Below are 21,240 nucleotides of genomic sequence, written 5' to 3'. Positions count from 1 at the left end.
GAAATTCCTGTCATAGTTTGTAATCGTTCCTTCTTTATTATTAAAGAAATCTATTTATTTGTTATTTACTAATATACCTTTCTGCTGGAGTATGATAGAATCCAGAAGAAGAGACTTATACTATCACCCCACCCAGTCAGTTCTCCTGTAGTGCTTTATAGTAGGTTGGTTCTATTGGTAAGGATTGATCCTCACTGTAATGTTTGAAATTATCATTGCCCCAAGTGAATTTGACTCAATAGCACAATGTGCAGTGAAATGCTAATGTCTCACCTTCTGTTATGAGATCAGTACTGTTATCCTCCAAACCATCAAGATCCTATGAGTTGACTTTGTACTTATTCCTGCAAACCTTTACCGTCTGCACGGATTTTACTAGATCTGTTCTACAGACACTTTGGACTCAAATACCACAGTCGTGTGGTCGTGAGGAAAGCATTAAATCATTGGTGGATCTGTCTTGTTATCATCTATTGCCTTCCCTCTGCACAGCCATTCTCCACCATTGGACCAAGACGACACATTCGTTGCTCAATATTCGGCTATTGTCAGATGCTGAGTGAAAGATTTGTTGTGGTACTTCGCTGCTGTTAGATTTTGTTTTTGCCAAATCCTAATCTTTCACATGGTTAAGTTCTGATCTGTCATTGTAAAAATGTTGCATTCTAATTTACTGGAGAGATGAGGAGTGAAGATGGTGCTCTGAGGGGCAATGTAAAAGTGACGGACTTCCATTGGAACCAATTCATCGGTTCTGAAGAGAGATGACAGTAGAAAAAATAAAATCCCCTTACTTTTTCGATGAGCTGGAACGTTTCACTTGTTTAGAAATGAGTTGCTTTCACAAGCTGCAAGCTGATAGTTAGGAAGCCACTTAATATCAAATTGGGTCAGATTTTCTGAGGTGTTGCAGTCTCATGTAGAGTGCCATTCTGCTGCTTTTTTTTTAACAAAAGAAGAAGCTCTGCATTTCTGAGAGGAGATTTCACTTGAAGCTCCCTCAGAAATGCAGAGCTGTATTACCATCCTGACAGTTCTTTCATAGCACTCATAGGAAACCCATGCAGACACGGGAAGAATGTGCAAACTCCACAGTCACTCAAGGCTGGAATCAAACCCGGGTCCCTGGGGCTGTGAGGCAGCACTGAGCCACCATGCTGCTTGTCATCAACTGATGTATTGTCAATTGCCATTTACAGAGGAGTGTGTCAGACTTTTTTGTGTGTGCCAGTGTTTCATAATTTGGTCCCTGGTAGGCCTGGTTCTCGTTTTTGGAATGCACGCTCATTTTGAATCCCAATCAGTGGAAATAATTTCTTTCTCCCCTCTTTTAAATTTATTATTATCATGAAACTTTGATCATAATATCTTTTCTAACTTCCATCAAATACAACTAGATTGTGTAATCTTTCTTTCAGCCCTCGAAGTCCACTCTGGTAAACGCACACTGCACTCAACACACAGATCACCACAATATTCTTGAAGTTCGATGGCCACACAAGTAGGTAGGATGGGAAAGAAGGCATACGGCATGCTTTCCTTTATTGGTCAGAGAATTGAGTACAAGATTCAGGATGTCATTTGGCAGCTTCATAAGACTTTGGTTTAGGCCACATTTTGAGTATTGTGTTCAATTCTGGTTGCCACGTTACAGGAAGGATGTGGAGGTGTAGAAGAGGTTTATCAGAATGCTGCCTGGATTAGAGAGTAGGAGCTATAAGGAGAGGCTAGAAATACTCACGTTGTTTTCTCTGGAGCGGCAGAGGCTGAGGGGAGACTTGATTGAAGACTGTAAAATTATGAGATGCATAGTTAGGGTTGACAGTCAGAATCGTTTTCCCAGAGTTGTAATGTCTGATACTTAGGGGCATGCACTTAAGCTGAGAGGGGGGAAAGTTCAAAGGAGATAAGAGGAGCAAGTGTTTACAAAGATATGTGGTAGGAGTCTGGAACACACTGCTGGGGTGATAGTAGAAACAGATACAATGGGGACATTTAAAAACCTTTAGATAAACACATGAATATGCAAGGAATGGAGGGATATGGACCAAGGTAAGGCAAAGGGGATTAGTTTAAATTGGCATCATGCTCAGCACAATATCATGGGCTGAAGGTCCCCTTACTGTGCTGTACTGTTCTATGTTCACAGTAGCTTATATTATTCCAGCTGTGTTTGTTCAGCTCAACAGGTTTGATGATGTAGATTCAGAACATTTCAACTTTAGAAACTGATCAGCGTTTTCATTATGGAAATCTAAATGGACTGCACAGTTGAGGGACTGTAATTGACCTTTATCTCTAAGGAAAGCAAAATGGGCTCGGATTTAAGTTATCTTTGCCTGGTGTATTGTTATCCAATACACATTGCTGAGCTACCCTGGGTCAGCCGTGTGGTCACAATATTTTCTCATCAACCTGGATAGAGATGGTATTACACAGCTCTGGAGCAAGTGGGACTTGAATCGGGTATCCTGTCTCAGAGGTAGGGACACTACCAATGCACCACAAGTGCCTCAATATCCGGGTTTAGAAATTTTAATTAACCTGTTCAGATCTGTCATGTTACCTCTATAGAGCAGGTGGGATTTGACCCCAGGACTCTTGGTCTGGAGGTAGGGACACTACCACTGCACCAAAAGAGACCCGATCCCCTTGCTCAGGGTATTTTCTAATCAACCTGTTCAGAGATGGTATTACACACTACAGATGCAGATGGGACTTGAACCTGGGCTTCCTATCTCAGTGGTAGAGACACTACCATTGCACTGCAAGAACTCTTGACCTCCTGGCTCGTCTTTTAGTGGATTTTCAAAATGGTTTGGGTTTCTGCCATGCAGTTTTATATCATTATATATGTGACTATTTATTTTTAAAATTCTAATCAATATACAGGCAGTTCTCTTAAAAAGTGTGTTTCAGCATCACGATTTGGCTATAACATTGCTGAAGAATTAGGGAACAGTATTTTCGAGAACACTTACCTCTTCGCAATTGCGCGATTCCAGTGGGGATTGTTTTGCATGCTTTGTTCTGTGCATGTGCCAATATTAGCTGCCGTCGGAGCGTGTGAGAAGTACAGGCCGATACGTTGAGCAGTTTCATCTCAAAAAGTAAACTAATGTTGCTTGCTTTCCCTCTGAGGCGAGAATATTCTTGCATAATTCCTGTATAAACCTTGTATAATTCCTGTCTGATTGCATTACTCTTATACATACCATTTGCCTTTCTAATTTGTTCTTGTACCTGCATGTCACACAATGTAAACCCCAAGAAACAGGTAGAAGACAATCAGCCACAACTGCACCTGAAGGTGGTGGTGATGACCCTCTGCCCCTCCAGCAGCAATTGTTTTTGTAATGTGTTAAATTTACGTTTGTTTCATTAATAAATATGGTTTGAACCTTCATTCAGGCCTTGCTATACTTTGTCTCAGGCTTTTGGGTGATCGTTGAGCGTTCCTGAGTGATATATTTTACTCGTCTGTACCTAACCCCACTTTTCCTGTAGGCCCCATTATTCCTATTAAGCGATTTTCTACTAAAGGAGGTTTTTCTGGGACACAACTATGATGTTATAGGAGAACTACCTGTATTCAGAGATGATATCACACACCTGTGGAGCAGATAGGGATTGGTCCCAGGTCTCCTTTCTCAGAGGTGGGAAAACTACCACTGTGCCACATGACCCTTGAACTTCTGGTTCATATTTTATATTCACATGGGCTTTTACATACAGCTCAATTTGTTTTTCTTACTCCATCACTGAATCCCATGTCTTTTTTTTCATTTATTAACCAACCAGTAAATCACCATGTTTGCAATAGATTAACTTAGATGCAGAGCCCGCGAAGGGTAATGGAGATCATCAAAGGTGAGGGAGAGGGAGAAGGGGCTAAACTGGAAGGGGACTTCCTAGCTCTCTCAATAGAGGGACATGTGCATCACCTGTGGATACGTAGTTAACAAACATCTACTGCTATTCAGCAACTGTAGACTAAAAAGTACTCTCATCTATCACATTGTCATATTCTGTGTTTCATGTTGCAATTTTACTGACAAGCTCACTAAAACAATTGCAGTGACAAGTTTGTACTGCAGAACAATGGCGGCTGATACTATTTATTAATCAAATGTAGTTAGCTAATTCTGGATTAACAATTCATCACACACTGATCAGTGGTTCATGTACTGGACACTGATGGAAGTATGCACCTGCAGAGGTGGTCATGGCTGAGATTGGGCTGTGATTACCTGCGGCCAGGAAGATGAGAGTAATGAGGAAGCAATGGAGAGTGAGTAAGGCTGTGAAACTGTAGCCCAGTGTGGAGTCAACACGTTCAGAGATTACGGCGTGATAAATACTGTCTGGTACTAAGTCTCATTCGTAAGAGTGAAACTGTGATTATAATGTGAAGATTATTAGAAAAACAACAGCTAAATCACGTGGAATTACATGGCGCAGACCATGAAAACCAAGACTACTTGAGAAATAAAATCCTCAACATAAGATGAATTTTGACACAGCAATGTTAATTCAACATTGCAAAAAGAAAATGAGTTCATTGTGGCTTGGCTTTAACAGCAATTGCAAATCTTCTTGTCTGCTTACTGAGACAACGCATTTTGATTTACGCTTGAAAACTAGCTGGGTGGCAGGGAAATCAAGTTTTTATCAAGATTGAAGAGCTTAGTGAGTATTTCTGAAATCCATTTAAAATTTGATCAGTGTTTTGAAAGTGCAGTGTTCTGCTTGGTTGCATGTGCTACTTTTCAGACTTGATTAGGGAGAACCAATCTTGGTTTGAAAGGATGGAAAGGGTGGTTGATTATAGACCGCAGCAAAAGATCAAGCCAGAAAAGAATAAGTAGAAAGATGCCACATATCTGGACAATTTAAAGACCAGATAATGTCCTTGTCATGAGGTATATGATTAGATTCCCTACAGTGTGGAAGCCAGCCTTTAGGCCCAACAAGTCGACACTAACCCTCTGAAGAGTAACCCACCCAGACCCATTTCCCTCTGACTGATGTACTTAACACTGTGGGCAATTTAGCATGGCCAATCTGCCTGACCCGCACATCTTTGGACTGTGGGAGGAAACTGGAGCACCCGGAGGAAATCCACGCAGACACAGGGAGAAAGTCACCCAAGGCTGGAATCGAACCTGGGACCCTGGTGCTGTGAGGCAGCAGTGCTAACCACTGAGCTACTGTGCTGCCCTGAAATCAGTTGACTATGGGAGAACCGCACCCATTACATGATTTGCTACCATTGGGATGGATTTGGGAAACAGCTTCCTTTAAAGGAAGTCAGTGACCCCCATATTTCAGATCCACTTTTTGCCCTGTGCTGTAAAAGGCAGGCAATACTGAGAATTTCATGCCTAGTTCATTGCAGCTCTCACAACGCTTGAGAAGCTTAACACCATCCAGGTCAAAACAGCCCATTGACTGGGCACCACTTCCACAAATATTCGGCCCCTCCATATCCGACACTCAGTAAGGCAATGTGTGCCATCAGCAAGCTACACTGCAACGACTCATTAAGTCTCCTCTGATAGCACTTTCCATTTAGAAGGACAAGGCAGCAGATACATGGGAATGCCATGACCCGCAAGTTCCCCTCTGAGCCAATCACATTGCAAATCTATCGCATTCAGTGTTGCTGGCTCAAAGTCCTCAAACTCCCTGACAGTACTGTGGGTTTGCCTATACTAAAATAATTACAGCAGTTCAGGAAGGCTGTTCACCACCACCTTCTCAAGGGTAACTAGAGCTGAGAAACGTTTATTAGCTTAGCCAGTGATGCCTACATCTCTGGAGTAAGTTTTAATAAAAAGATAATGCTTTGTAGAATGCTGATGACTTAGAAAGCAGGAACTAAGAAAGTTGTGAAGAGATCTATAATGACAGGAATGGTATCTTAGGATGGGAGAAAGCCAAATTTGATTCTTTTGGAGCAGTAATTGTTTTGAAATAGCCTGCCAGGTTAGTTTGACCAACTCCACGCAAAGAAAGTACTTCAGCATTTGGCTGTGGTCATTATTCATTTAAAAAACCCAAGAGGCCAAACGATGTATTTATCCTAACCTTTGAAGTAAATGCCTCAAAAAATACAAGATGAAATGTATTGCAAATAGAAGTATTCCATATGGTTGCAGCATAAATAAAATGAAATGGGTACATTGTACAAAAGTCTCTCAGCAAAAATGAAAAAGGGAAATAGAATGGATTGGATTAATGACATCTCTGCAATGTGAAATGATTTTCAGTCAGCCTTGTATCGTTGATGCACTTGATTTACAAGTTGATACATGCTAATTCAAACATGGAGAAATTGTTGGTAAAGTTACATTGATACAAATATTGTCGTGGGTGCAGGTTTATGTTGTATCCATGCTGCTGATTACCATGGTGTATGGGCTGTCTCCCCAGCCTGTGGGTGGTTTACTGATGTCATTCTTTTTCAGGCCAGGATCCACAATGGCCACATGGCCGAGGGTGTGGTAGAGGAAAACCATTTGGTAATCTAATGAGAGGCAGCTCATTTTGTGAAAAAAAAAGTGCAGTTTACTGCATGTCAACAAATAGGTGCTTGTTACATTAATAGGGTGGACATTGTTACAGAGAGTGTGTGGAAGGCTGGATGGTCGAACACCATTCCTTCGCAATCCTAAACTGCTCGCACACTAAATCGATATCAACAAGACTGGCAACATTTTGTGAGTTGTCTATAGTGGATCTTATTCTTATATGATTAGATTAGATTCCCTACAGTGTGGAAACAGGCTGTTCGGCCCAACAAGTCCACACTGACCCTCCGAAGGGCAACCCACCCAGACCCATTTCCCTCTGGCTAATACAGCTAACACTATGGGCAATTTAGCATGGCCAATTCACCTGACCTGCACATCTTTGGACTGTGGGAGGAAACCAGAACACCCGGAGACACTGGGAGAATGCACAAACTCCACACGGACAGTTGTCCAAGGCTGGAATTGAACCTGGGTCCCTGGTGCTGTGAGGCAGCAGTGCTAACCACTGTGCCACCATGCTGCCCCTCAATTGTAATTGTTCTGCTCATCTAAATCTCAATTCTGAGTCTCACTGTATTCTGCACTCTGTTCTATTCTGCCGATGCAATTTATATGCCTGTAGAGAACATGAAACAACACTTTTCACTGTTCTGGATGTGGTTTGCTCGCTGAGCTGGAAGGTTCATTTCCAGATGTTTCGTCACCCTACTAGGTAACCTCTTCAGTGGGTCTCTGGGTGAAAGAAATCATCTCAAAACTCACTTTTCACTGTATCTCAGTACATGTGACATCAATAAGTTGATTTAATCAATCAATATGAAATCATCATGGTAATGCTTAAAGCACCCTTTAGTATTAACCCTTTCAGACCTTTACCTGTGCATCACCTAGATCAGAGATGTGTGGAATACCTGCCATCAGAAATCTATTGCTGTTTTTGTTTATCACTTCCTCAAAAGATTAGCATCAGATCATTCACCAAAAGTTAATGTGAATGTTACAAGGCTAACTCATGCCAGCTGGCAGTGCACCTTTGACAGCATGATCATGTTTGCAAGAATTTGCAGGAGCTTTGGGAAGAAATTGATTTTCTTGCACAAATAATCTCCACAGAAATTGGCCATAAAGTAGTGTCTCAGACAGATGAGCTGAATTGCTGTACCTTGTTTCATGTTTGTCAAAGGGAGCTGTATTTCTGATGTGTGGCACTAAGGCTTCTTTTGATTTGATTTATGTGACGTGTACCTTGGTACAGTGAAAAGTTTTGATTTGTGTGCAGTACAGATCATAGCACACAAAGTTCATGCTGTGATGAAATAGGGCAAGGAATACAATGTTGCGGCTGCAGAGAAGGTATACAAAAAGCAAGATCAGCATGACGTTTGAGAGGTCCATCCAGAAGCCTAATGACAGTGGGGAAGAAGCTGTTCTTGAACCTGTTTAGTACATGTGATTAAACTTTTGTATAGAATCATAGAGATGTACAGCATGGAAACAGACCCTTCAGTCCAACCCATCCATGCCGACCAGATATCCCAACCCAATGTAGTCCCACCGGCCAGCACCCGGCCCATATCCCTCCAAACCCTTCCTATTCATATACCCATCCAAATGCCTTTTAAATGTTGCAATTATACCAGCCTCCACCACTTCCTCTGGCAGCTTGGAGTGCAGGTTCTTAGCTCCTTGAAAGTGACGTTGCAGGTAGTGAAGAAGGCGTTTGGTATGCTTTCTTGTATTGGTCAGAGTATTGAGTACAGGAGTTGGTTGTTTTGCGGTCATGTTGTGACTGTACAGAACATTGGTTAGGCCACTGTTGGAATATTGCGTGCAATTCTGGTCTCCTTCCTATCGGAAAGATGTTGTGAAACTTGAAAGGGTTCAGAAAAGATTTACAAGGATGTTGCCAGGGTTGGAGGATTTGAGCTACAGGGGCAGGCTGGGCTGTTTTCCCTGGAGCGTCGGAGGCTGGGGTTTACAAAATTGAGGGGCATGGATAGGGTAAATAGGCAAAGTAATTTCCCTGGGGTGGGGGTGTCCAGAACTAGAGGGCATAGGTTTAGGGTGAGAGGGAAAAGGTAAAAAAGAGATCCAAGGGGCAACTTTTTACCTTTTTTGGATGGATGTAAGATCCCATAACATAATCTCAAACAAAAGGTTACCTCTGCCAGTGTCCTAACTAATATCAATCTCTAAAACAATGTACTTTTGTAGGTCATGGCTAAACCATCTTTTTTTTCAACTGTTGGTTGTGGGTGTTTGCTCTGTGCGACTGTTGTTTCTGCATTACAATAGTGAATAAAATTTGAAGGTCAAGGATGCCTCAGAGAGGGTACAGAATGTTCTCAAAGGGGGAGGAGGTCATTGTACACATTGGAACCAATGACATACGAAGGGAAAAAGATGAGATTCTGAAGGGAGAATGAAGAAAGCTAGGCAGGAATTTAAAAAGGTGGTCCTCATGGGTAGTAATATCTGGATTACACCCAGTGCTAAGAGCTAGTGAGGGTAGGAATAGGAGGATAGAGCAGATGAATGCATGGCTGAGGAGCTGGTGCATGGGAGCAGGGTTCGCATTTTTAGATCTTTGGAATCTCTTCTGGGCAGAAGTTACCTGTACAAGAAGGACGGATTGCACCTGAATTGGAAGGGGACTAATATACTGGCAGGGAAATTTGCTAGAACTGCTCAAGGAGGATTTAAGGTGGAGGGATGTGGGACCCAGGGAAATGGTGAGCAAAGAGATCAATCTGAGACTGGTACAGTTGGGAAAAGGAGCGAGTCAAACAGTCAGTTTACTTCAATGGGAGAGGTCTAACAGGGAAGGCAGATAAACTCTAGGCATGGTTAGGAACATGGAACTGGGATATCATAGCAATGACAGAAACGTGGCTCAGGGATTGTTCGGACTGGCAGCTTCAGGATACAAAGTAAGAGGAAGGACAGAAAGGGAAGCAAGAGAGGAGGGGGAGTGACGTTTTTGATAAGAGATAGCATTACAGCTGTACATAGGGAGGATATTCCTCGGAATACATCCAGCGAAGTATTTGGGTGGAACTGAGAAATAAGAAAGGGATGATCACCTTTATTGAGATTGTATTATAGACAGCCCTAATAGTCAGCGAGAAATTGAGAAACAAATTTGTAAGGAGATCTCAGTTATCTTTAAGAATAATAGGGTGGCTATGGCAGGGGATTTTAACTTTCCAAACATCGAGGGTTAAGGGTTTGGATGGAGAGGGATTTATTAAGTGTGTACAAGAAAATTTTCTGATTCAGTATGTGGATGTACTGACTAGAGAAGGTGCAAAACATGACCGATTCTTGGGAAATAAGGCAGGGCAGGTGACTGAGGTGTCAGTGGGGGAGCACTTTGGGGCTAATGAGTTTTAAAATAGTGATGGAAAAGGATAGACTAGATCTAAAAGTTGAAGTTCTAAATTGGAGGAAGGCTAATTTTGACGGGATTAGGCAAGAACTTTCGAAAGCAGATTGGGGGCAGATGTTCGCAGGTAAAGGGATGGCTAGAGAATGGGAAGCCTTTAAAAAATGAGATTAGGACAGTCCAGAGAACGTTCTGTTAGGGTGAAAGGAAAGGCTGGTAGGTGTAGTGAATGCTCAATGACCCGAGAAATTGAGGTTTTGGTTAAGAAAAAGAAGGAAGCATATGTCAGGTATAGACAGGATAGATTGAGAGAATCCTTCGAGTATAAAGGCAGTCGGAGTATACTTAAGAGGGAAATCAAGAGGGCAAAGAGGGGACATGAGATAGCTTTGGCAAATAGGTTTAAGGAGAATCCAAAGGATTTTAACAAATACTTTAATGACAAGAGGGTAACTTGGGAGAAAATAGGGTCCCTCAAAGATCAGCAAGGCAGCCTTTTTGTGGAGCTGCAGGAGATGGGGGTGATACCAAACGAGTATTTTGCATCAGTGTTTACTGTGGAGAAGGACATGGGAGATTTATAATGTAGGGAAATAGATGGTGACATCTTGAAAATTGTCCATATTGCAGAGAAGGAGGTGCGGGATGTCTTGAAATACATATAAGTGGATAAATCCCCAGGACTTGATCAGGTGTACCCTAGAACTCTGGGGGAAGCTAGGGAAGTGATTGCTGGGCCCATTGCTGAGATATTTGTCTCATCGATAGTCACAGGTGAGGTGCTGGAAGACTGGATGTTGGCTAATGTGGTGCCACTGTTTAAGAAGGGTGGTAAAGACAAGCCAGCGAACTATAGACCGGTGAGCCTGACCTCGGTGGTGGGCAAGTTGTTGAAGGGAATCCTGAGGGACAGGATTTACATGAATTTGGAAAGGCAAGGACTGATTAGGGATAGTCAGCATGGCTTTGTGCATGGGAAATCATGTCTCACCAACTTGATTGAGTTTTTTTGAAGAAGTAACAAAGAGGATTCTGAAACCAAAAGAGAAAATGCTGGAAAATCTCAGCAGGTCTGGCAGCATCTGTAAGGAGAGAAAAGGGTTGATGTTTCGAGTCTAACTGACCCTTTGTCAAAGCTCTTTCTAACAAAGAGGATTGATGAGGGCAGAGTGGTGGACGTGATCTATTTGGACTTCAGTAAGGCATTCGAAAAGAATACAGAAGTGGTTCAAAGGTAGAAGACAGAGGGTGGTGGTGGAAGGTTGTTTTTCAGACTGGCGGCCCGTGATCAGTGGAGTGCCACAAGGATCGGTGCTGGTCCACTTCTTTTCGTCATTTATATAAATGATTTGGAGGTGAGCATAAGAGGTACAGTTAGTAAGTTTGTAGATGATGCCAAAATTGGAGGTGTAGTGGACAATGAAGAAGGTTACCTCAGTACAACGGGATCTTGATCAGATGGGCTGAGGAGTGGCAGATGGAGTTTAAATTAGATAAATGTGAGGTGCTGCATTTTGGAAAAGCAAATTAGAGCACTTAATGGTGAGGCCCTAGTGAGTGTTGCTGAACAAAAAGACCTTGGAGTGCAGGTTCACAGGTTCTTGAAAGTACAATCGCAGGTAGATGGGCTAGTGAAGAAGGCGTTTCGTATGCTTTATTGGTCAGAGCATTGACGATAGGAGCTGGATGTCACGTTGCAGATGTACAGGACATTGGTTAGGCAACTTTCGGAATTTTGTGTGCAGTTCTAGTCTCCTTCCTATTGGAAGGATGTTGTGAAACTTGAAAGGGTTCAGAAAAGGTTTAAAAGGATGTTGACAGGGTTGGAGGATTTGAGCTACAGGGAGAGGCTGAATAGGCTGGGATTGTTTTCCCTGGAACAATGGAGGCTGAGGGCTGACCTTATCAAGAGTTTATAAAATCATGAGAGGCATGGATGGGGTAAATAGACAAAGTCTCTTCATGGGGTGGGGGAATCCAGAACTAGTGGAGACAGGATTAGGGTGAGGGGAAAGAAATAAAAGGGACCTAAGGGGCAAGTTTTTCACACTGAGGGTGATGCAGGAATGGAATGAGCTGCCAGAGGAAGTGGTGGAGGCTGGCACAATTGCAACATTTAAAAGGCATCTGTACGGATATATGAATAGGAAGGGTTTGGAGGGATATGGGCCAAGTGCTGGCAAATGGGAGTAGATTAGGTTAGTATATCTGGTCAGCATTGACGAGTTGGACCGAGCTGTACATCTCTATGACTCTGACTGTAAAGCACCTTGCGGCCTTGTGTGTGAAAGAGACTATATGAACACAAAGCTTTCATTGTTCTATTTCTTTACTTCTGCGGCTTTGAAGTGAGCATTATGTGAAAAATGTGGACGTATGGATATATAATGCAAAGAGAACGATAAAGTAACAATGTATGAATTTGAAGTGAGAGCTGAGTTATATCTCTGTCAAGATACAGACAACCCACTTCAGTTGCAGATTGCAGTTAATCTTGGTTCTCTATGAGTAGTACATAGAGATGGACAAACAATGTTGTAAGTTTATAAAAATGTCTTGTGTACTTTTGAATAAAAGCAAAGCAATATGGATGCTGGAAATATGAAATAGAAACAAAGTGCTGGAGAAACTCAACAGGTCTGGCTGCAACTGTGGAGACAAAGAAAGTTAATGTTTGGAGTCTAATACAACTCTCTTTTGGAATGCATTTTAAAAAATCTTCTGCAATAGTTTGTAGGTACTCACTTGTGAGACAGAGCAGAGCCAATAGCTACACCAGCTGGTTTAACAATGGGGGCTTAGTTGGCATACATCTGAGATCCACTAGTTTCTACAGGGCAGCTTGAACATTTTAAAGAGAGGAGCTTCCTGTTTCTTGTGGATTAACAGAGAAGGAGAGGAAGAGGATCTGCGCTGGAATCATCATGCTTGACCTTTAGAGAGTGTTGACTTGATAGGCACAATGGAATTGATTCATTGCAGAATATGTATTCTGCACTGCAGTTTACACATTATAAATGATTCCTCCAGGTTTCTGATCCCTCGGAACTGCTGTCATTGATGAACTCAGATGAGAAGGAATTGGAATGACCAGATTAACATGACATTGAGTGAAACTGAATAAACATAACCCCTTGGTGTTAACTGAAGACTCAAAGTTCATTTTAAAATTGGAACACCCTGTAAATGGATGATCATTGTATCAGTCATCCATTCAATGTCCTGTAGGATTTTTCCAATTCATTGATTCAATTCATGGGAAATCCATTGGGTGTATCAATACACATCATCCATTTTACAGCAGATCTCGATGCAAAACACCCTTTGACACAATATTTGCAGATGTACCGTACTCTTTAGGTGCTGTCCTACTATGAAATAAATGATTCAGTTTTCATAAAACCAAAAGGTATCAGAGCAGAAGGAGGCTTTTTGGTCCATCAAGTCTACTCCGCCATTCAGTAGGATCATGGCTGATTGATAGCCATCAACTCCCCTTTCCTGATTTTTCTAATAACCCTTGATTACTTTACTGATTAAAGTCATATCTAAGCCTTGAATATACTTAATGACCCAGCCTCAACAAGAAATCTGCAGATTGACTCTCATGTTCACTCACATGCACACACTCTCATGCATACACACTCTTTTTCTCTCTCTCTCTCTTTCTCGCACATGCACCCACAAGTGTATGGGGTGAATTTGTATTTGCAGAATTATGTTTGCAAAATGCTCAGTCTGCAGGCAGTCAATATGTGTAATATTTTGTAAATTCCACTTTGGAAATAGAACCAGTCTGACTCAAGATTGGGATACAGACAGACTCTAACCTCACACCTTTGATGCATTGTCTGAGCTGAAATGTCACTGTTTTTAATAAAACCTTAATTTATTTTGAGAATGTGACTTAAACAAAGTTCTAGGATTTACATATTAATAAATTGAAACCTGCAGCTCATTCTCAAAGATGAAAAACTTAACAACAGTCTAGGTTTGTTCTGTATATCATTTCAGTTGCATGACAGTAATCTTTTGCTATACATTCTGTCACTTATGGACCTGCTTCACAACCACCTGAAGAAGGAGTGGCATTGTAAAAGCTAATGCTTCCAAATAAACCTGTTGTACGATAATCTGGTGTTGTATGATTTTAACCTTCTTCTAAGAGCTGAGTATATTCTGGAGTATTTAATTCCTGACCCTGTTCAATTTGCAACCATAACTCTGTAGTGGCTGTTTGATAAAACCTATATATACATTTGTCTATACTATTAATTTATCTAGTTTGTTACGGATATTTTCACATTCAGATACAGCTTTGACATTTTCTAATTATCCTATGTGTTGCCATAGTAATGCTCTATTACCTCTCTACTCTTAGTGTCACTTCCCGACCTACTCCACTTATATCCAATCACTGCTGTGTTCTGAAGCCCTGACACTGCATTTGTTATTAAATTTACCCTTTGTTTGATTCTCCCACCCTGAAAAAAAGCTATCCCCTCGAGTGGGCCTGGTCTGTATAGAGCAGGCCTGATTCCTGCTGGCTCTCTGCTGCTTCCTGTTGTTATGAGCCACTCTATTCTTCAAGGTACTGTGCATTTGAGACCCAGCAGCAGTCAGGCCTGCCCTATACTGACCAGGCCCACTCGAGGGGATAGCTTTTTTTTTCCGAACCCCTCTGGAAATGTGGCCTCCCTCCTTTTTACCTCTATCACTGCCACTCCCACGGCCATGCCAGTAAGCCTGATACTAGGATTTTGGTTCTGACCAAGTATCTCCAAGGTAATGAACCAGTTGCACAAGTGCAGTGTCCTTCTCAGAGGGCAGGCTGCTTTTTAAACGGTCAGATCACTGCAGATGCTGCTGCTGTGGGACTCTTGCTGACCATGCAGCCAGTCAGCAGTGTGAACTTTACTCTGAAAGCATTTGGGTGAAGAACATACCGCAAAGTGGATGCAGGGAGTGGGCGCAGTGTAATCTCCCTTCATCAGCTCAATGGACTCTTTCCAATTGCATCCCTGTTGGTGTTTGTTAGATCAGTTCTGCGCACATCCTTTTCACATGGTAAAACTGTAATCCAGCCGAGCTCGCAAACAAAGTCCGGGAGATCAGTCCTGAGAAACAGCCTTGTCTTGTTACTGAAACTCCGTCTGCACTCGCTGTGAGGCCTGTTCTTCAAACAGTCTTTAATCCAAAGTGAAGTTACTCCGGGTAGCGCGCTTGCCTGTTGGCCCACCAGCACAGTGCTTCGCCACATTGCCTGTGGCACTCCATGCTCATAAACCCCTGTGCTATCTCGGGAGCAATCAGTCCTTGCTAGGGTGAATAGCTGCTATTTCGAAAAAAAAACCTTATCAAGAAATTGTTCCCCAGCATCTCATTGCGAAGTTTGGAGTCTACTTATTGCTCAGTTGGCAGCACTTGAATAGGCTCTTGTCACAACAGTACTATTCCACATCTTCATCTGTACTTTGTGTGGATTAGTCAGCATGTTCACTTTCTGAATAAAACTAAAAATTCTCACTGTCTTCATTTGGAAATTGTAACCCTTGACTTAGGACAACAGTATTGCTGGGAAGTATTTCCCCAAGTCAAAAACATTTGGAAGGATAATAAGTGACATAAACTGAGCAATTACAAGCTGTGAGTTAAGCATGAGATTTACTTCATTTTGTTTCATATTTAATATGGCCATTTGTGGAATGCTGCAGTCAATTCTGGTCTCCCTGCTTTAGGAAGGATGTTTTGAAAATTGGAAGGGTTCAGAAAAGATTTAGAAGGGTGTTTGCCATCGTAGAAAGGTTTGAGGTAAAAGGAGATGCTGAATAGGCTGGGGCTATTTTCTCCTGAGGGGTGACCTTATAGAAGTTTATAAAATAATGAGGGGCATGGATAGGGTGAGTAGTCAAGGTATTTTCCCCAGGAGAGGGGAATCCAAGACCAGAGGTTTAAGGTGAGAAGGGAAAGGGTTAAAAGGGATCTAAGGGACAACATTTTCATGCAGAGGGTAGTGATTGTATGGAATGAACTGCCAGAGGAAGTGGTGGAGGCTGGTACAATGACAACACATGAATAGGAATGGTTTAGAGCAGTATGAAGCAAGTGCTGACAAATGGGACTGGATTAATTTAGGATATCTGGTCAGCATGGATGAGTTGGACCGATTGGTCTGTTTCCGTGCTGCTTAACTCTGACTCAATATACCGCTGTGCATTACCAGAGAACATCTCTCCTCAGATAAGAATAAAATGGCTTTTGCTTGGGGTCAAAAGGGTAACGTTTGCCCCTCAATTGTCCTTGCTACCCATATGGACAGAATCCCTGTGAACAGAGAATGGGTTTGGTGCTTTGAATTGTCACACAAGAAACTGAATTTTTACATGCCTTTTCATTAATGCCTTTTCTCCCCACTTTTGTGTTTTTAAATTTCAGTTGTTTTGCTGGATTCCAAAGAGTCACAAGCTGAACTAGGATGGACAGCTCACCCATCAGATGGAGTAAGTCTGAATCACCTCCTTTGTGTTTTCCCTTCAGGTGATATTCACATTGCATTTTACCAACTCATTTTGAGCCCAAATTTCATTTGCGACTACCATCAATCTTGGAAAACCAAGTGGATTTGGAAGGACTATGAGAGAAGTTGGAGATCAAGAGCCCAGTGGTTCCCTCGTTCCTGTCCTGTGTCAATCGGTTAAAGTTAAGAGTATTGCAGTACTGTCGTTATCGTGGAACCCTCGAGCAGTGATTTGTGTCAGTGTTACGTCTCGTGGTTCCCAATAGTGTCATAGAGTCATAGAGATGTACAGCACGGAAACAGACCCTTCGGTCCAACCCGTCCATGCAGACCAGATATCCCAATCCAATCTAGTCTCACCTGCCAGCACCTGGCCCATATCCCTCCAAACCCTTCCTATTTATATACCCATCCAAATGCCTCTTAAATGTTGCAATTGTACCAGCCTCCACCACATCCTCTGGCAGCTCATTCCATACACGTACTATCCTCTGTGTGAAAAAGTTACATTGTGGGTCTCTTTTATACCTTTCCCCTCTCACCCTAAACCTATGCCCTCTAGTTCTGGACTCCCCGACCCCAGGGAAAAGACTTTGCCTATTTACCCTATCTCACAATTTGACAATGGGACTTCATCAAACATAGATTTCTTTTTAATCCACCTGTTAAAATTAATTATCTTTTTAAAGAATGATATCTGACGAGGAGATTATCGCTTTGAAGCTCTATTTGTGTGCAAAGATTGGAACAGAAAATAATTGCCATAACGTTTTTAATAAAACTGAACAATAGTTAGGGATAAAGGAGGATAAGGGAGATTGGATACATAGTCCATGCTGTATAGTTTCTTCCATGAACTTCCAGTATTTGAGTATACACTATAATGCTTATCAAGTACTGTTAAAGGTACCGTTTCAAGACACGTATGATAGAATATAGGAATGTGTCTTTCAACTGCTCCAACCTCCTCAATCCATTCAATTAGATCATACCCGACCTGCACTCTGAATCTGCCTATTTCTACCATTTTTCAGCTTACAACTACTCTCCAGGGCAATTAGGGCTGGGCAATGAATACTGTCCCCACCAGTGATTCTCTTATCCCATAGAATAAGAAATGTATGAGTAGTTTTTTTTAGTTATACTGTACATGATAAGCTGCTTGAAACAGCCTGGCTGAGTGACACAGTTACCTCCTCATAAGCAATTCCTTCCTGATAAAAATTCAGCAGGAACATGAGACAGTTATTACCCGTCACCAGTGTTAATTTACTTAGCGTTTACACTCTTATTGATTTTGAGATCATTAAAGATGTCCTAAGGTGAGACTTTTGTTTACTCCGATATCCTGTTTGATTAAATGATTCTCTGCTGGGCACTAAACTCCCTTTTGCCAGGATGGAACAGTGGTTGCTTGATGCATTTTTACAACTTGCTCTCCAAATGATACTGGCCAAGTAATTTTGATTGGGGAAAAAGTAGGTGCAAAGGCATTGGAATTGGGAATCTTGTGGGAATCCTGATGAAGCTGACTCCTTCCCTTACCACACACCCATCAAAAGTCTCCGACCTCTGTGTTAAATTCAGAGATTGCTGAGGGTTCGGACTCCCTTCAGCCTATTAGTACCCCAAGAAAGACTGGAGGGTTAAAACTTACTGTAACCGCTGGCTAACTATTAAAATGAACCACTGAACCCCATGCCCACTAATTCCTCCTTATGAGCTGATCTAACACCTGTCCCATCCCTCTCACAACCCAATCCCTACAATCTCCCCCTCAACCCAACCCTCCTCAACACTCAACCCCACTCCTCTCCTGGATCAAACACACTCCTCCGCCCCCACCCCCACTTCCCCTGCTCACCCCCAACACCCTCCCCCATACATTTACTTCACCGACCCAGTCCGACCAATCTCGCAGACCGATTTACTGTGGAAGAAGGCTGGTGAAGTGAAGAGTGGGAACACCATTGAGGTGACTGTTTCAGTGAGCGCTTAATGGAATTTTTAAGTTTCCTTGCAACACCGAGCTGTTTTCTGCATCTGAGTTCCGACCTGGCCAGGCGAAGGTAGGTTTTTCCTTTCGCAGTCCACCACATTGTCTCACTTTACCTGCCGACAGATGCTGCACCAGTGTCCATGCCCCCTGTCCCACCACCCAAAGTTGCTTCTTGGTTCAGTCAAGGAACCACTGAATGTTTGCCTGCTTCTGTTCAGCACTGTATGCATTAGCACTCATTCAGCACCGGGTCCCTCACAGACAGGCAGTATTCTAAAGAGTTGCAAACTTATTTTTTAAAATTTCTTTCATGGGATGTGATATTCACTGTCTAGAGTAGCATTTGTTGCACGATGCCTGTTTACCCTTGAGAAGGTGGTCGTAAGCTGCCCTTTTTTTTGAAGCACTGCAGTCCATATTGTGCATGTATGACCTCACACATTGGCCGAATGGCTAAAGGTTTTGGGTGGGAGGAGCAGATGGACTGTCAACCTTGTGACCAGTTTGGTTGCAGAATCAAATATTCACAATAGGTATTTAACTGGAATAATAGAATTGAATGCTTGTTTCATCGAGAGATGATTATATTTATCAGTTACATTGTCTTTATTCTGCTTTTTTTTTTACCTCTGCCGTTCCCTGAGCAGGGGGAGGTTTTGATTTATTTTCTTCAATGTGACTATTTTAGCTGAAACTTTGCAGACCCCACTTGCTTCCAAAATGCATCAGTAGCTTTCAACTTTTACAATCCCTCTCCTTGACCTGTGATCGTACCTTGGCCTTACTTTCAAAATCTTTTCAAGAAAAACATTGCTCAGATTATGTTTTTCAAGAATGTTTGAATGGGGATAAGGAAGCAAATTTAGACATGATAGATAATACTAATTACACACTTGTTACAATCTTTTTGTTCGAGTAATAAATCCCTTTCAGTTATTTTTCTCAGTGGAACAATTAAATTGAGTGTTTCTGTGATTTGAATACAGACTGGGTGACGAATTTGAGTGGGTTTTAAATTTCATGTTTTAAATAAAAAGCTTTTTTTTGAAAAAAAAAACACTCTTTCTTCAGAAAAGTTTATCAGGCTAAGGTCTAAGCATCTTTCCTCAACTTAATATGAGAATTTTTTCAAAATTCATTCGCGGGATGAAGGTATTGCTGACTAGGTCAGCATTTATTGCCCATCCCTAATTGCTCACAGGGCAGTTAAGAGTCAACCACATTGCTGTGGATCTGGAGTCACATGAAGGCTAGACCAGGTAAGGATGGCAGTTTCCTTCCCTCAAGGATATTACTGAATCAGCTTCAACTTTGGAGCCTATTCCCCTGCTGTTTCAGATCCCTTACTTTCAACAAACCCTGGAATGCCGTGGCAAGCTATGCATCACATTCCACCATCAGCTTCCTTGGATTTCCTTGGTGCAAGGATATCAGAACAGAGGCCTGATGTCAGGGTTGGGCAAGTTGTTGGAGGGAATCCTGAGGGACAGGTGTTACACTTATTTGGAAAGGTGAGGACTGATTAGGGATAGTCATCATGGCTTTGTGCACGGGGAATCATGTCTCATAAACTTGATTGAGTTTTTTGAAGAAGTAACAAAGAGGATTGATGAGGGCGGAGTGGTGGATGTGATCTGTATGGACTTCAGGAAGGTGTTCCCCATAGGAGACTGGTGAGCAAGGTTAGATCTCATGGAATACAGGGAGAACTAGCCATTTGGATACAGAACCCGTTCAAAGGTAGAAGGTGGTGGTGCAGCGTTGTTTTTCAGACTGGAGGTCTGTGACCAGTGAGTGCCATAAGGATCGGTGCTGGGTCCATTACTTTTTGTCATTTATTTAAATGATTTGTAAGTGAATGTAAGAGGTATAATTAGTAGGTTTGCAGGTGACACCAAAATTGGAGGTATAGTGGACAGCGAAGAAGATTACCTCAGATTACAATGGGTTCTAGATCAAATGGGCCAATGGGCTGAGGAGTGGCAGATGGAGTTTTATTTAGATAAATGTGAGGTGCTGCATTTTGGGAAAGCAAATCTTAGCAGGACTTGTACACTTAATGATAAGGTCCTGGGGAGTGTTGCTGAACAAAGAGACTTTGGAGCACAGGTTCATAGCTCTTTTAAAGTAGAGTCACAGGTAGATAGGATAGTGAAGACGACGTTTGGTATGCTTTCCTTTATTGGTCAGAGTATTGAGTACAGGAATTGGGAGGTCATGTTGCGGCTGTACAGGACATTAGTTAGGCCACTGTTGGAATATTGTGTGCAATTCTGGTCTCCTTTCTATTGGAGTGATAGTGTGAAACTTGAAAGGGTTCAGAAAAGATTTACAAGGATGTTGCCAGGGTTGGAGGATTTGAGCTATAGGGAGAGGCTGAATAGGCTGGGGCTATTTTCCCTGGAGCGTTGGAGGCTGAGGGGTGACCTTATAGAAGTTTATAAATTGTGAAGGGAATGGATAGGGTAAATAGACAAGGTCTTTTTTCCTGGGGTGGGAGAGTCCATAACTAGAGGGCATAGGTTTGGGGTGAGAGAGGAAAAATATACAAGCGACCTAAGGGGTAACATTTTCACGCAGAGGGTGGTGTGTATATGGAATGAGCTGCCAGAGGAAGTGGTGGAGGCTGGTACAATTACAACATTTTAAAAGGCATCTGAATGGATATAGGAATTGGAAGGGTTTAGAGGGATAGGGGCTGGGTGCTGGCAAGTGGGATTAGATTAGATTGGCATATCTAGTCCGCATGGATGAGTTGGACTGAAGGGTCTGTTTCTGTGCTGTACATCTCTATGACCCAGTG

General features: G+C 42.2%; 1 protein-coding gene across 6 annotated transcripts in view; it reads left to right on the top strand.

Annotated features, from left to right (window-relative positions):
• Nucleotides 1–21,240, top strand: part of LOC122563736 (ephrin type-A receptor 7-like) — a 593,437-nt gene that overhangs the window by 84,349 nt on the left and 487,848 nt on the right. For all 6 annotated transcript variants that reach the window (XM_043717892.1, XM_043717890.1, XM_043717893.1 and 3 more), the window contains exon 2: nucleotides 16,357–16,421. In XM_043717892.1, coding sequence (XP_043573827.1) covers nucleotides 16,357–16,421 — 65 coding nt within the window. The remainder of the gene's footprint in view (nucleotides 1–16,356; nucleotides 16,422–21,240) is intronic.

Source organism: Chiloscyllium plagiosum, chromosome 27 (genome assembly GCF_004010195.1).
Source record: "Chiloscyllium plagiosum isolate BGI_BamShark_2017 chromosome 27, ASM401019v2, whole genome shotgun sequence".
Taxonomy (NCBI): Eukaryota; Metazoa; Chordata; class Chondrichthyes; order Orectolobiformes; family Hemiscylliidae; genus Chiloscyllium; species Chiloscyllium plagiosum.
This window is presented reverse-complemented; position numbering and strand designations above follow the sequence as displayed.